The 12,527-nt window shown below is 37.2% G+C and overlaps 2 protein-coding genes across 13 annotated transcripts in view; one reads left to right on the top strand and one right to left on the bottom strand.

The window, feature by feature from the left end:
• The window catches only part of UBR1 (ubiquitin protein ligase E3 component n-recognin 1), a 228,767-nt gene that overhangs the window by 22,790 nt on the left and 193,450 nt on the right, over positions 1-12,527 (top strand). The gene's annotated exons all lie outside the window — the stretch shown is intronic.
• Positions 1-12,527, bottom strand: part of TMEM62 (transmembrane protein 62) — a 49,082-nt gene that overhangs the window by 24,310 nt on the left and 12,245 nt on the right. For 5 of the 12 annotated variants that reach the window (XM_054452137.2, XM_054452139.2, XM_063652159.1 and 2 more), the window contains 5 exons: positions 10,092-10,233; positions 7,848-7,972; positions 7,576-7,698; positions 4,613-4,768; positions 1,727-1,886 (listed from right to left, as the gene is read on the bottom strand). In XM_054452137.2, coding sequence (XP_054308112.1) covers positions 1,727-1,886; positions 4,613-4,768; positions 7,576-7,698; positions 7,848-7,972; positions 10,092-10,233 — 706 coding nt within the window. Of the gene's footprint in view, positions 1-1,726; positions 1,887-2,586; positions 2,650-4,612; positions 4,769-7,575; positions 7,699-7,847; positions 7,973-10,091; positions 10,234-12,527 lie in introns of all 12 variants that reach the window. The other 7 variants (XM_054452136.2, XM_054452138.2, XM_054452142.2 and 4 more) reach the window with 3 other exon arrangements.

Here is a 12,527-nt window from a genome sequence, read left to right as displayed (position 1 = left end):
GGCACTCCAGACTGTAGTGACTGTAAAGACAGGGAATAGTTTATTCTAGGTGCACATGAACCTTCAAGTCTCTTTAAAATGATCCAACTTCTTCTAATATGAAAGACCTTAAGGGTTCATCCCCAGCTACCTCTCCTTCTACTTCTTCTGTAAGTTTTTTCTTCCTTCTACACAGAACATTTTAAAGATGGGTGGCGTAGCAGAGTGTCTTCTTTTGTGCAGATGTACAAGTTTCTCCATTTACAAACCAAGGGTAAAACTACCCCCAACAAAGGATTGTTTTGTGGATTGAGTAAAAAATTCTAAGTGCCTAGCATCTCCTTAGACGGAGCTCAGTAAATAGTTTCTTCCTGCTCAACCTGTCTCTGTAGGGGGGATAAAAAAGATAATGAAAATAACTACATACGTTTTCTGAAAAATTATTTGGTGTTTCAAATTAAGTCTTAATATTAGAAGATTAAATAGTTAACAACTGTCATCAAATCATAAAGTTGCAGAAATTGACAGGTGTGTGTGTGTGTGTGTGTAAGAAACTAATTTCTGAGCACAGCTTATCACCTTAAGAGTTTAATGAAACTGCTCTATTTTGGTAATGATTATTACTTTCTACTGTGGCAGGTGCTAATAAATTAAATGCCCTAAATTGAATCAGAATAAGAAAAGGCAAACTGGTACTGCATATGCTAACAATGCTTATTCCTCTAACAAAAAAGTGCCTCTGATGCACTGAAAATTCTGTGTCCTGAAGCTTTCAAATAATGACACAATTGTCCTACAATTAGAGACAGCAGTCAAAGACATGGATACATAATACATGTTTTCTGACTTATTCTATTACCTTTGGGTGTACTGGGGAATTTGCCCCTATTATGAAAGGATTCTGGGCAAAGTTGGAAGAAAATAAAAGAATGATTTCCTAGGGCTAAAAAAAGGGAGTCTATGGCCACTCCTCTTCTCCTCTGCCTAGTTTTTAATCTAATATTAGAATTATTCCAAGTGCCCATTTTCAGAATATACTAAATACAGTGTATTCAATTTATTTATTTATTTATTTTATTTTTTGAGATAGGGTCTCGCTTTGTTACTCAGGCTAGAGTGCACTGGCACGATCAGAGCTCACTATAACCTTGAACTCCTGGGCTCAAGCGATCCTTTCATCTCAGCCTCCCAAGTAGCTAGGACTACAGATGCACGCCAGCATGCCCAGCTAACTTTTATTTTTTTGTTGAGATGCGGTCTCACTATGTTACCCTGGCTGGTCTCCAACTACTGGCCTCAAGTGATCCTCCAGCCTCAGCCCAAATTTTTTCACTTTTTTTGTTTATTTTGAGACAGAGTCTGGCTCTGTTGCCCAGGCTGGAGTGCAGTGGTGCAATCTCAGCTTACTGCAACCTCTACCTCCTGGGCTCAAGTGGATTCTCCTGCCTCAGCCTCCTGAGTAGCTGGGACTACAGGCACATGCCACCGTGCCCAGCCAATTTTTGTATTTTTTTGTAAAGACAGGGTTTCACTGTTTTGCCCAGGCTGGTCTCGAACTCCTGTGCTTAGGTGATCCACCTGCCTTGGCCTCCCAAAGTTCTGGGATTACAGGCGCGAGCCACCATGCCCGGCCCCCAATTTTTTTTTAAACATGGTTTCATTACCAATTGACTAAAAAATTCCAAACCAGAATTCATTGTGGCTACAGCTTAATCATTTACATAGTAAATATAAATTGCTAACTTACCTGGACGATTACTTCTATGTTATGTGTCCCACTATTGTAGTTTCTAGGATTCCACTTCAGTACAAAAATGGGACCAGACACATGAACAGCCTGGCCTAAATGAACTCCATCAATCTTAACTGTGACAGAAGTAATGGAGGATAAGGAAAAGGCCAAGACTCTAAAATGAGAGCATATATAAAACACATGGTTTGAGTTTGTCATTGTTTTTGTAAAGGAGAATAACCTTATTGTAACTTGCAGATATATACGTATAGGCAGAACCATCATATTGTACAACGGCAGGAGCCACTATTCATATGATCTGGTTTCTTTCTGAATGGTGGCTTCTGGAGTTGGACAATTAGCAAAACTGAACTGGTAAGAAATTCGGAACTATTCTTTTACTTTTTAGAAAGAAAAATCAATTTTCTTTTGACAAGTCTAGGTAAGGTAGATTCAAAGTTCTTTCTGAAGAAACTCCAGAAGTACTGATTTTTCTCTTAGGAAAATAATATAGGGTGGAAATCTCATTGTGTTAATCCAATGTCAAGCCTACCATCTACTCATTTGGTACCAGGGTGTCTGTCCCAAAGAAACAGGGTTATAACCAGGACTAGGCTACCAAGCCCTTTCAGAGACTATGACACCTAAACCTGATATCCAGCTCCCACCAAAAAACCTGACTGACACATGTGCGTTACATTTCATTAGTGATGAAAACAATAAATGTAAATATCTTGGTACCATTTTTTACAAGTTAATTAGTAAATACTTTTTAAAATATAATACCCAATAATAATAAGAGTACTGTGAATTTGGCACTCATATTGCTTGGTAATATTATAAATTAGCATCTGCTGTTGAAAGTAATTGGATACCTGATACACTGCTGGTGGGAGTGTAAAATGGTGCAGCCACCATGGAAAACAGTATGGCAGCTCCTTAAAAAATTAAACAGATAATTACCATATGATCCAGCAATTCCACTTCTGGATATATATCTAAAAGAAGTGACAGCAGGGACTTGAACAGATATCTGTACACTCATATTCATAGAAGCATTATTCAATATAGCCAAAAGTTAGAAGCAACCCAAGTGTCCGCTGAACACATAAACGAAATGTGGTATGTGTGTATGTGTGTATACATATGTGTGTATACATATGTGTGTGTGTGTGTATATATATATATATACACACAATGTGCAATGGAATATTATTCAGCCTTTAAAAGGAGGGAAATTCTCACATATGCCACAACATGTATAAACCTTGAAGACATCATGTTAAATGAAAATAAGCCAGTCACAAAAGTATAAATATTGAATGGTTCCACTTATATGAGTTAGCTAGAGTAGTCAAATTCATAGAGACAGAAAGTAGATTGGTGGCTGCCAGGGGCTGTGGGAGAGGGAAGAATAGGAAGTTATTGTTTAATGGGTAAAAGTTTCAGTTTTAGAAAATGATAAATGTTCTGGAAATGGATAATGATAATTTACAACAATGTAAACTTAAAGCAAACTTAATGCTACTGAACAGTACACTTAAAAATGGTTAAAATGGTACATTTTATGCTATGTGTACTTTGTTTAATCATGCTTACCATAATTAAAAATAGTGATTTTAGCTCCAAAAAAAAAGAGATTGGGCAATTTTTATCAACAGTCATAAAAGAATTCAAACTCTTTCACCTAGAATCCCACTTCTAGAACTCTTTCTTAAATTATTCAAGTGAAGGAAGAATATATATGTACCAGATATTCATCCACAATTAAGAAAAACCTTAAAAGTTCACCAATGAGATATGAAAATGGTTAGAAAAACTGCGGTACATTCTTTGTGCTGAAAGAAAACAAATCAGGAATTAGAATAGACTGTGCCTTACGATTATAATGATATAAAAACATCTTAAGAGAGAATGCCTGAGAAGAAATACTCAGAAGTGCTAATAATAGTTCTATTAGAAGTGGAGAAAAACATACTTAAAATCCCATTACCCTATTTTCCAAAAGTTGTTCTGTTGTATTACTTTTCAAAATAAATTGTAAAAGTATATTTTAAAAAGTGCTCTTAAATTTGAAAGAAGTTATATGTCTCTTTGCAAAATGAATGTTAACATCCCATTTGGATTCTATTAATCTATATAATCAAATTCACGGCCAGGCATGGTGGTTCAAGCCTGTAATCCCAGCACTTGGGGAGGCGGAGGAGAGCGGATCCCTTGAGGTCAGGAGTTCGAGGCCAGCCTGGCCAACACGGTGAAACCCTCTCTCTACTAAAAATACAAAAATTAGCCAGGCGTGGTGGCACACACCTGTAATCTCAGCTACTCCAGAGGCTGAGGCATGAGAAAAGCTTGAACTTGGGAGGCGGTGGTTGCAGTGAGCCAAGATCATCAGGCCACTGCACTGCAGGCCAAGCAACAAAGCAAGACTCTGTCGAAAATCAAAACAAAACAAAACAAAACAAATTCACTTGCCAACTGAATTTTCAATTCCATAAGGATTATATATATAGCTTTTGCTTTCTTAGAAGGCTACATAACAAAATGAAAAAAATTTGATATATAATGCAAATTTTAAAAAGTAGACTATAAAGGAATGTGTACATTATGCTTATAGCAATGTAAAAGCATGCAAATAAAAAGGCTGGAATAAAATAAAACAAAAATAATAATGGTAGAATTATGGATTTCTGAATGGTTTTTAAAATTTCATCAGCTTAAAAAAATGATATACTTTTTAACTTAATGGGAACAAAACAGTAAGCAATCTATATATAATGTTTAGGTTGTTGAGAAAACTAAAATGGGGCATCTCATAGCTTTCACATGGGAATGCAATCACAATGACTTATTCTCCATCATTATCAAACTGAAAGTAAATTCTGAAAAATTGCTACATACCGGATGTGTGTTGAGTGAAGAAGTCTTTCTAGTGGTTCATGTTTACCACAACTATAAAGGAGTGATTTAGGATTGGTGATAAGAACCACAGGCCACTTGCCAAAGATCAAATCTGCAAAGCTAAAGAGGTCATGATCAAAAGCAAAAATCCGGTACCTAGAGACCAGATAATGATAAGGTAATTTAGTCACTTCACATTGTAAGAGGTCATGAAGGTAATATACAGAACAAATATAAAAATACATAACTAGGACTTTTTTACATGATTAATTTGAATACAGATTAAGTGATATTTTCTTTCTTTCCTCCCTTACCCCATCACTTTATCCTTCACATTTGTCACATAACTGCCTCTGACTGGGCAATGGATTCAACTGTGCTCTTGAACAACACCTGGTACATGGCATGTACTCTTTAATTTTTAAATAAATACTTGTTGAAGTAACTCATCTTATTCCTGTACTTTAAGACAATTTTGAACCTAAAACATTTATTATAACCCTAATACTTGACATTCTTCTTCCCATCAACAATGCTACATAAAATATTAAAATGGTTGATATGAACAAAATTAGAAATCTTTCATGCTTCTTTTAAACCTTTCTTTTTTTTTTTTTTTTTCTTATTTTTGAGATGGAGTCTCACTCTGTCACCCAGGCTGGAGTGCAGTGGCACAATCTCGGCTCACTGCAACCTCTGCCTCAGCCTCCCAAGTAGCTGGGATTACAGGTGCCTGCCACCACGCCCGGCTATTTTTAGCAGAGACAAGGTTTCACTATGTTGGCCAGGCTGGTCTCGAACTCCTGACCGCAGGTGATCCCCCAACCTTGGCTTCCCAAAGTGCTGGGATTATAGGCATAAGCCACCGTGCCTAGCATTAAACATTTATTTCTATAATTTCAAAGAAATTAAAGTTGTTTTCATTTTCCAAATGCAATAACAAAAGGTATAAAATATTCATTAAAGAATAACCAAAGTTTTATATTTTCTAACTTTTAGAACTAAAAAAAGAAATGATTCACTATGGCAGAAACAATAGTGTTCAAGAAATTCTTTACACATTCCCCTGAATTTCCCAGTCTCCTGGTATCAGGTTGGGACCATGTGAGTAGTTTTGGCCAATGGGCTGTGAACAGAAGTGACACATATCATGCCTGTGGTCCAAAGTACTTAAAAGTGTGTATGAGTTCTCCTTGCTCTCTTCCCTGCCCTGGAATTGACATGTCGAAATAGGAATTTTAAGATGGAGAAAGTCTGAATTACTGACTCATCCCATGGATAAGAGTTGTTCTGACTCATATTGAATTTATACAAATGAAAAACCTTTGTGTTAAGCCACTGATATTTCTGGATTTATCTGCATCTACAACAAGGCCTAGCCTAATATTTCCAATATACTGTTTTTTAAAATTATTCTATTGTAACTAACACAATTTAAGTGTTTATAAGGGCAGGTAAAGTTTAGGTCCTTTTATCTGGAGTATACTCCAAATAAAACCCCAGGGTTGGAACACAGGAAAGCTGGTGGAGAGAGAAAGGAAATGGCTTCATAATTAACATCACAACTTGTAACTGGAGCACTTAGAAGAAATAAAGAAGCTGGTCAAGGCTTAGTAAGACTATCTCACAAAAAGCAATCATAGCCCAGCCCACAGCCTCACAGCCATGAACAGACAACTCTTAGCTCAAAGTAATTATAGTTGCCAAATAATTACACGTTTCAAGCATAACTCATACAGTTTCTAAAAAGTCAACCAAAATGAGGAAGTACCTTCCAAGATGTAAAGTTCCTTTTTAATTAATGGAAGTAGTTAAAAATAAAAAGATAACATATTCAGTTCAACAAATCTTTGTTGAGTACCTATTATCTGAGAGCATAGGGTTTGTGTAAATTAAATAACTGTAATAGTTAAACAATAAGATGATACTCCTCAAAACTTGATAAACTATTTCACTTAAATACTTCTTTTAAAAAAGAAAAAAACATATATTTAACTACACTACTTGCTTTTGCTAAACATATTTTCTCTTAGAGAGACTGTAACCTTAAAAAAGCCAACTATCATCTATTTGAAGAACTTAAATCACTACCATCTTGTAGCAATAACCAGTATGGTAGATACAAAATTCAGGCAGAAAAAAATGACACTTCTAGTCCTAGTATTTCTCAAATTGTCGTGCATACACCACCCAGAGGGCTTTTAAAAAAGGCAGAAAAAGGGTTTAGCAGAGACAGGGTTTCACCATGTTGGCCAGGCTGGTCTCGAACTCCTGACCGCAGGTGATCCCCCAACCTTGGCTTCCCAAAGTGCTGGGATTATAGGCGTAAGCCACCGTGCCTAGCATTAAACATTTATTTCTATAATTTCAAAGAAATTAAAGTTGTTTTCATTTTAAAACCCTGTCTCTGCTAAAAGTAATCCTAGTACTTTGGGAGGCCGAGGCGGGTGGATCACCTGAGCTCAGGAGTTCAAGACTAGCCTGGCAAACATGGTGAAACCCCGTCTCTACTAAAATACAAAAATTAGCTGAGCATGATGGCGGGTGCCTGTATTCTCAGCTACTCTGGGCAGCTGAACATGACTCTGTCTCAAAAAAAAAAAAAAAATGTAATTTGTTGGACCCTAATCCAGACCAACACAATCAAAATCTCTAGAGGTAGCGCCTGAAAATTTTTATTTTTCATAAGCTCCTCCATAATTCTTGTGCACACTAGAGTTTGAGTCCAATTCCTAATGGACATATCTTGAAAATCCAATGTAACATAGTGATAGTAAACGTCACTGCTATGACAGGGTTTCCGCAAAATGACAAAGATTGCAGAGACATATATTACTTTAAAAAAACAGAAATATCACAAGTTTTTCTTTAACTGTGATCACCCATGATATCAGTAAGAAAACTATCATTGCTTTGGCAAAATTTATGTGTATAAGTTTTATTCTGTGGGGAGGTTCCCTTACCTCCTGTTATCCTTCCAGTCTCCCACCTCAAGTTCCAAAGTGCCCTGGAAGTGACGAGTGTGCAAAACAGGCATCAGTCCACCAAGTGTATGGAGATGTCCACACAAATAAGCTATAGCCGAACTAACCAATGAAAAATAAATGAAATAAATGAACAAAGATAACTCGTGAGGCCAAACTAATAAAAATGTCTTGCCAGAAAAGCAGAATAGGTAACAGCAAAATAAAAAAACTAAAGACAAATTAATTCTGATTTTGGAAGATTGTCTCACCTCATTATTGACCGGATTCCTGGTGATGGAGAAAGAATAGTGGATGTTGTAAAGTGTCCAAACCAAATTGTATGGTTGCTCTGACTGCTTTCCTTGGCCAGTAATAAGAGCTCCTCCATCTTTTTCTGAAATGGGAGAAAAATGGAAGAATCTTAAATTAGGGCTCAGGCTAAAATCTAATGTCAACAGATTAGAAAACTCCTCTGAAGATTTATAATAATTATTATATGTGTCTAGGCCTTAAACCTTACTAGTTAATGACCTCTATGGACCTCTGTAAGTTTCAAATTGTTTTCACACACATTATATTTCATTTGATACTAAAAATAACTCTGCAATAGGTAGGGTAGGTATTATCCTCTTTTAATAGATAAGGAAACTGCGAAATGAAGTCATCACTAATCTTTACAGCTTTGTATAACACTTTACGATTAATAAAGAGGATATGGAAACTAAACTCCTAAAATAATATCATGGAAAGACTTCTACCTAAATGTTTATAACAGCTCTGATAATAGCCAAAAACTAGAAACCATCAACAAGTTGTAATACATCCACACGATGGAATAGTAATCAGCAATAGAAAGGAAAGAACTACTGATACACATAATCATGTGGATGGATCTCAGAAACATTATACTGAGCAAAAGAAGCCAGACCCAAGAGTACATACTGTATGATTTCATTTATACAAAATTTTAGAACAAACAAAATGAATCTATACTGATAGAAAACCAATCAGTGATTCCCTAGGAAGAGAAGACAGACTGTACAAGGATGACAAGACTTTAGGATGATGGAAATGTTTTATGTCTTAACTGTGGTGACAGTTATACCAATATATACATTTGTCAAAACTCTTCAAACATTTAAAATGAGGGTATTTTATAGTACTCAAATCATGCCTCAAAAGTTGATTTCAAAAAATAACTGGTACATATGTAAATATGCATTAATATTATATGTAAGGTGCTTACAGCAATACATTTCTGGGATCTACCCTCAGGGTTTTTAATTTGATAAGTCTGGGGCAAGGCAAGGGAATCTGCATTTTGTAACACTCCAGTTGGTTTTCATGTACATGATCCTTGAATTCTACCTTTAAAAACACTATACTAAGGAATGGGATTTAATATAAGTTCATCAACCCTGACTAAAGACACTTGATAGATAAGAAACAAAATAGAACCTAATTAAATAAAATGCCTAAAGTAACACAATGCATTTGACAATATTCTGTTCACTTGATTTCACATTCTTTCGAACTCTTGTATAACCCTGAACCTCTTAGTTCTAATTTAGCAAATTCTGCTCTTTATTATATTTATTTCTATACTGGTCTTATACCTCACCACTAGATTAAATACTCTGAGTCTAAGAACTTGATCTTATCACTTTTGTATTCTTTCATATGAGCACATATGTCTTACTTAGGGGCATATACTTATTAAATAATGAGTTGGCATTTACTGTACCAAGAAATAATAAGAGGTTCTCAAATGAGACTTTCCACACAGTTTAAATCCAGCAATCACCTAGCCTTGTCAAAATACTTGAAAATAAACTTATTGATTTCAATAGTCATCCTTCTCTTGTTAAAAAAAAATATATACCAGCTGGGCACAGTGGCTCATGCCTGTAATCCCAGCACTTTGGGAGGCTGAGGCAGGTGGATCACTTGAGATCAGGAGTTCGAGACCACCCTGGCCAACATGGCGAAACCACCCCCCCTACTAAAAATGCAAAAATTAGCTGGGCGTGGTGGCACGTGCCTATAATCTTAGCTACTTGGGAGGCTGAGGCACAAGAGTTGCTTGAGCCTGGGATGTGGAGGTTGCAGTGAACTGAAATCACACCACTGCACTCCAGCCTGGGCGACAGAGCAAAACTCCGTCTCAAAAAATAAACACTAGTTAGAATTGGCAATTGTGGGAACTTAGGAATAAACCACACAAAGCTGTATGTCCTGTACCTTGCAAAGTGCATCCTGTACTCAGTGCCTATTTAATAAATGTTTACTCCATAAAGTGTGAGGTACTTCGTTCTCAGATTTTGGGACAAGAAAAAGGATAGCAAAAATAGTGCTGAAATAGCCAGTAACTTCTAGCCATACCTGTAACCAAGTTAAATTTCTCTCAAGCATTCCTAGATAACAACTAGTTTACTTTTGATGACTTTAAGTGATCCACATGTATCCATGAAAAAATAAGTAAGCTACAAAGGGAAGTAAGATTTTTACTGCACCTTATCTAAAATTCCAAAGAAATTATAGGGTCTCTTAGGCCCTGGATTTACAGTGGCATCTACACAGATGAACGAATAGTTGCCAAAGGGAGTACTGTGGACATAATGGAAAGAGCCATCTCTACGTACAGCAGAATATTTCCTAAAAAATAGAAGACAGGAGGGTGTTAGTGTAATCATAAAAAGACAATGCTTTAAAATTCCTTCCCTAACACGCTAGATTTTACCTTCCTTTGAAAACGAGATTTGCTGATCTGACAGAGAAATATACTAAACTAAATCCACAATGGATAAACTGATGAAATTTCAAAGTTTTTCTGCCATTGTCCCCAAAGACTCATGCAAACTAATTCAATAACCAAACACAAGTTCACCAAGTTCAGAAGTAAGACGGCTCTTTTAGGGAGTCCATTAAATGTTCAAAAAGAAACAAATCAAAATCCAGTGGAACAGTATTTATCAATCATTTGCAGATTTAGTGAGGGCCTACTAAGTACCTAGAATTCTTGGTGTAGTGAGATACAAAAGCTGTCTACTTCTTGAAACAGGACTACAGAGGCTTAATTCACAAGAAAGCCTTGCAAAGATGAAGTCTTCAAGCAAGGAGAAAAAATATTAGTCTAGGTCTGGGTTGTTAAATCTTTTTCAGTTCCTAAAGATATATTGATAACATACACAGGGTCTATATCCACTAATGAAAGTTTACCACCTTAAGTGTCAACAGTGTTCAGGTGTCCATAAAACTGCAGAGTGAAGACCAGGAAGAAAGGATGAGTAACACAGTACAGAGCAGGCACTCATTACATATGTGTTGAATAAATAAGAAGGAAAGTATAGATTTTATTGGAGGGCATACCTATATTATTCAGATGTCAGAACATTATAAGAAAAGTTGGTATTATCTTTTATCTAAGTGTCTTACATGATTTTTACCTAACAGCATATATTTAAAAATACAAATAAACTCCGGAAATTTAATATGCTAGTGGGCCACAACAGCCATCAAATATAATGTAACCCGAGTAAATATATTATATAGACATTACAACTAATACTCAGAAATTAGTCAAACCCAATTTATACAATGTCAATTAGTTCTATTGCCTTCTTCTTGGTATTTTTTAAATTTCCATTTCAGGGCCGGGCGCGGTGGCTCGCGCCTGTAATCCCAGCACTTTGGGAGGCCGAGGCAGGTGGATCACGAGGTCAGGAGATCGAGACCATCCTGGCTAACATGGTGAAACCCCATCTCTACAAAAAATACAAAAAATTAGTCGGGCGTGGTGGCGGGTGCCTGTAGTCCCAGCTACTCCGGAGGCTGAGGCAGGAGAATGGCATGAACCCGGGAGGCGGAGCTTGCAGTGAGTGGAGATCGTGCCACTGCACTCCAGCCTAGATGACAGAGTGAGACTCCGTCTCAAAAAAAAAATTTCTATTTCAGGGTTTTATTCTAAATTAAAATTTTTACTTATATTTTTTCTTGCTTATTTTATGTTCAGTTATTCCTCAGAATCTTTTTTTTTTTTTTTTTTTTTTTTTTGAGACGGAGTCTCGCTCTGTCACCCAGGCTGGAGTGCAGTGGCGCGATCTTGGCTCACTGCAAGCTCCGCCTCCCGGGTTCACGCCATTCTCCTCCCTCAGCCTCCTGAGTAGCTGGGACTACAGGCGCCCGCCACCACGCCCGGCTAATTTTTTGTATTTTTAGTAGAGACGGGGTTTCACCGTGTTAGCCAGGATGGTCTCCATCTCCTGACGTCGTGATCCGCCCACCTCGGCCTCCCAACGTGCTGGGATTACAGGCGTGAGCCACCGCGCCCGGCCTCCTCAGAATCTTATAATCTTACATCTGTTGTTTCCTTTCCTGCATTTTTGATACATTAAAATCCAACTGTCTAAAAATAAATCCAACTATTTGAAAACACAAGTTAAATATATGATGCTAACATAATATGGGGTTTTGGCATTCTCTGGGGCTTATTTTATTTTTTTGAGACAGGATCTGGCTCTGTTACCCAGGCTAGAGAGCAGTGGCATGATCTCTGCTCACTGCAATCTCAGCCTTCTGGGCTCAAGCGATCCTCCCACCTCAGCCTCCCGAGTAGCTGGGACTAAAGGTACATGCCACCATGCCCAGCTAATTTTTGTATTTTTGTAGAGATGGGGTTTCACCATGTGGCCCAGGCTGTGATGCACCTGCCTCAGCCTCCCAAAGTGCTAAGATTACAGGCATGAACCACTGCACCCAGCCTCTCTGGGACGTTTTTTTTTTTTTGAGACAGAGTCTCGCTCTGTCGCCCAGGCTGGAGTGCAGTGGCGCGATCTTGGCTCACTGCAAGCTCTACCTCCTCTCTGGGACATATTTAAGATCAAGATTTAACTTTAATTTTTTTCTTCAGATTGGTATTTCTGTAATATTTATATTTTTAGTAAAATGCC

Source organism: Pongo pygmaeus, chromosome 16, assembly GCF_028885625.2.
Source record: "Pongo pygmaeus isolate AG05252 chromosome 16, NHGRI_mPonPyg2-v2.0_pri, whole genome shotgun sequence".
NCBI lineage: Eukaryota > Metazoa > Chordata > Mammalia > Primates > Hominidae > Pongo > Pongo pygmaeus.
This window is presented reverse-complemented; position numbering and strand designations above follow the sequence as displayed.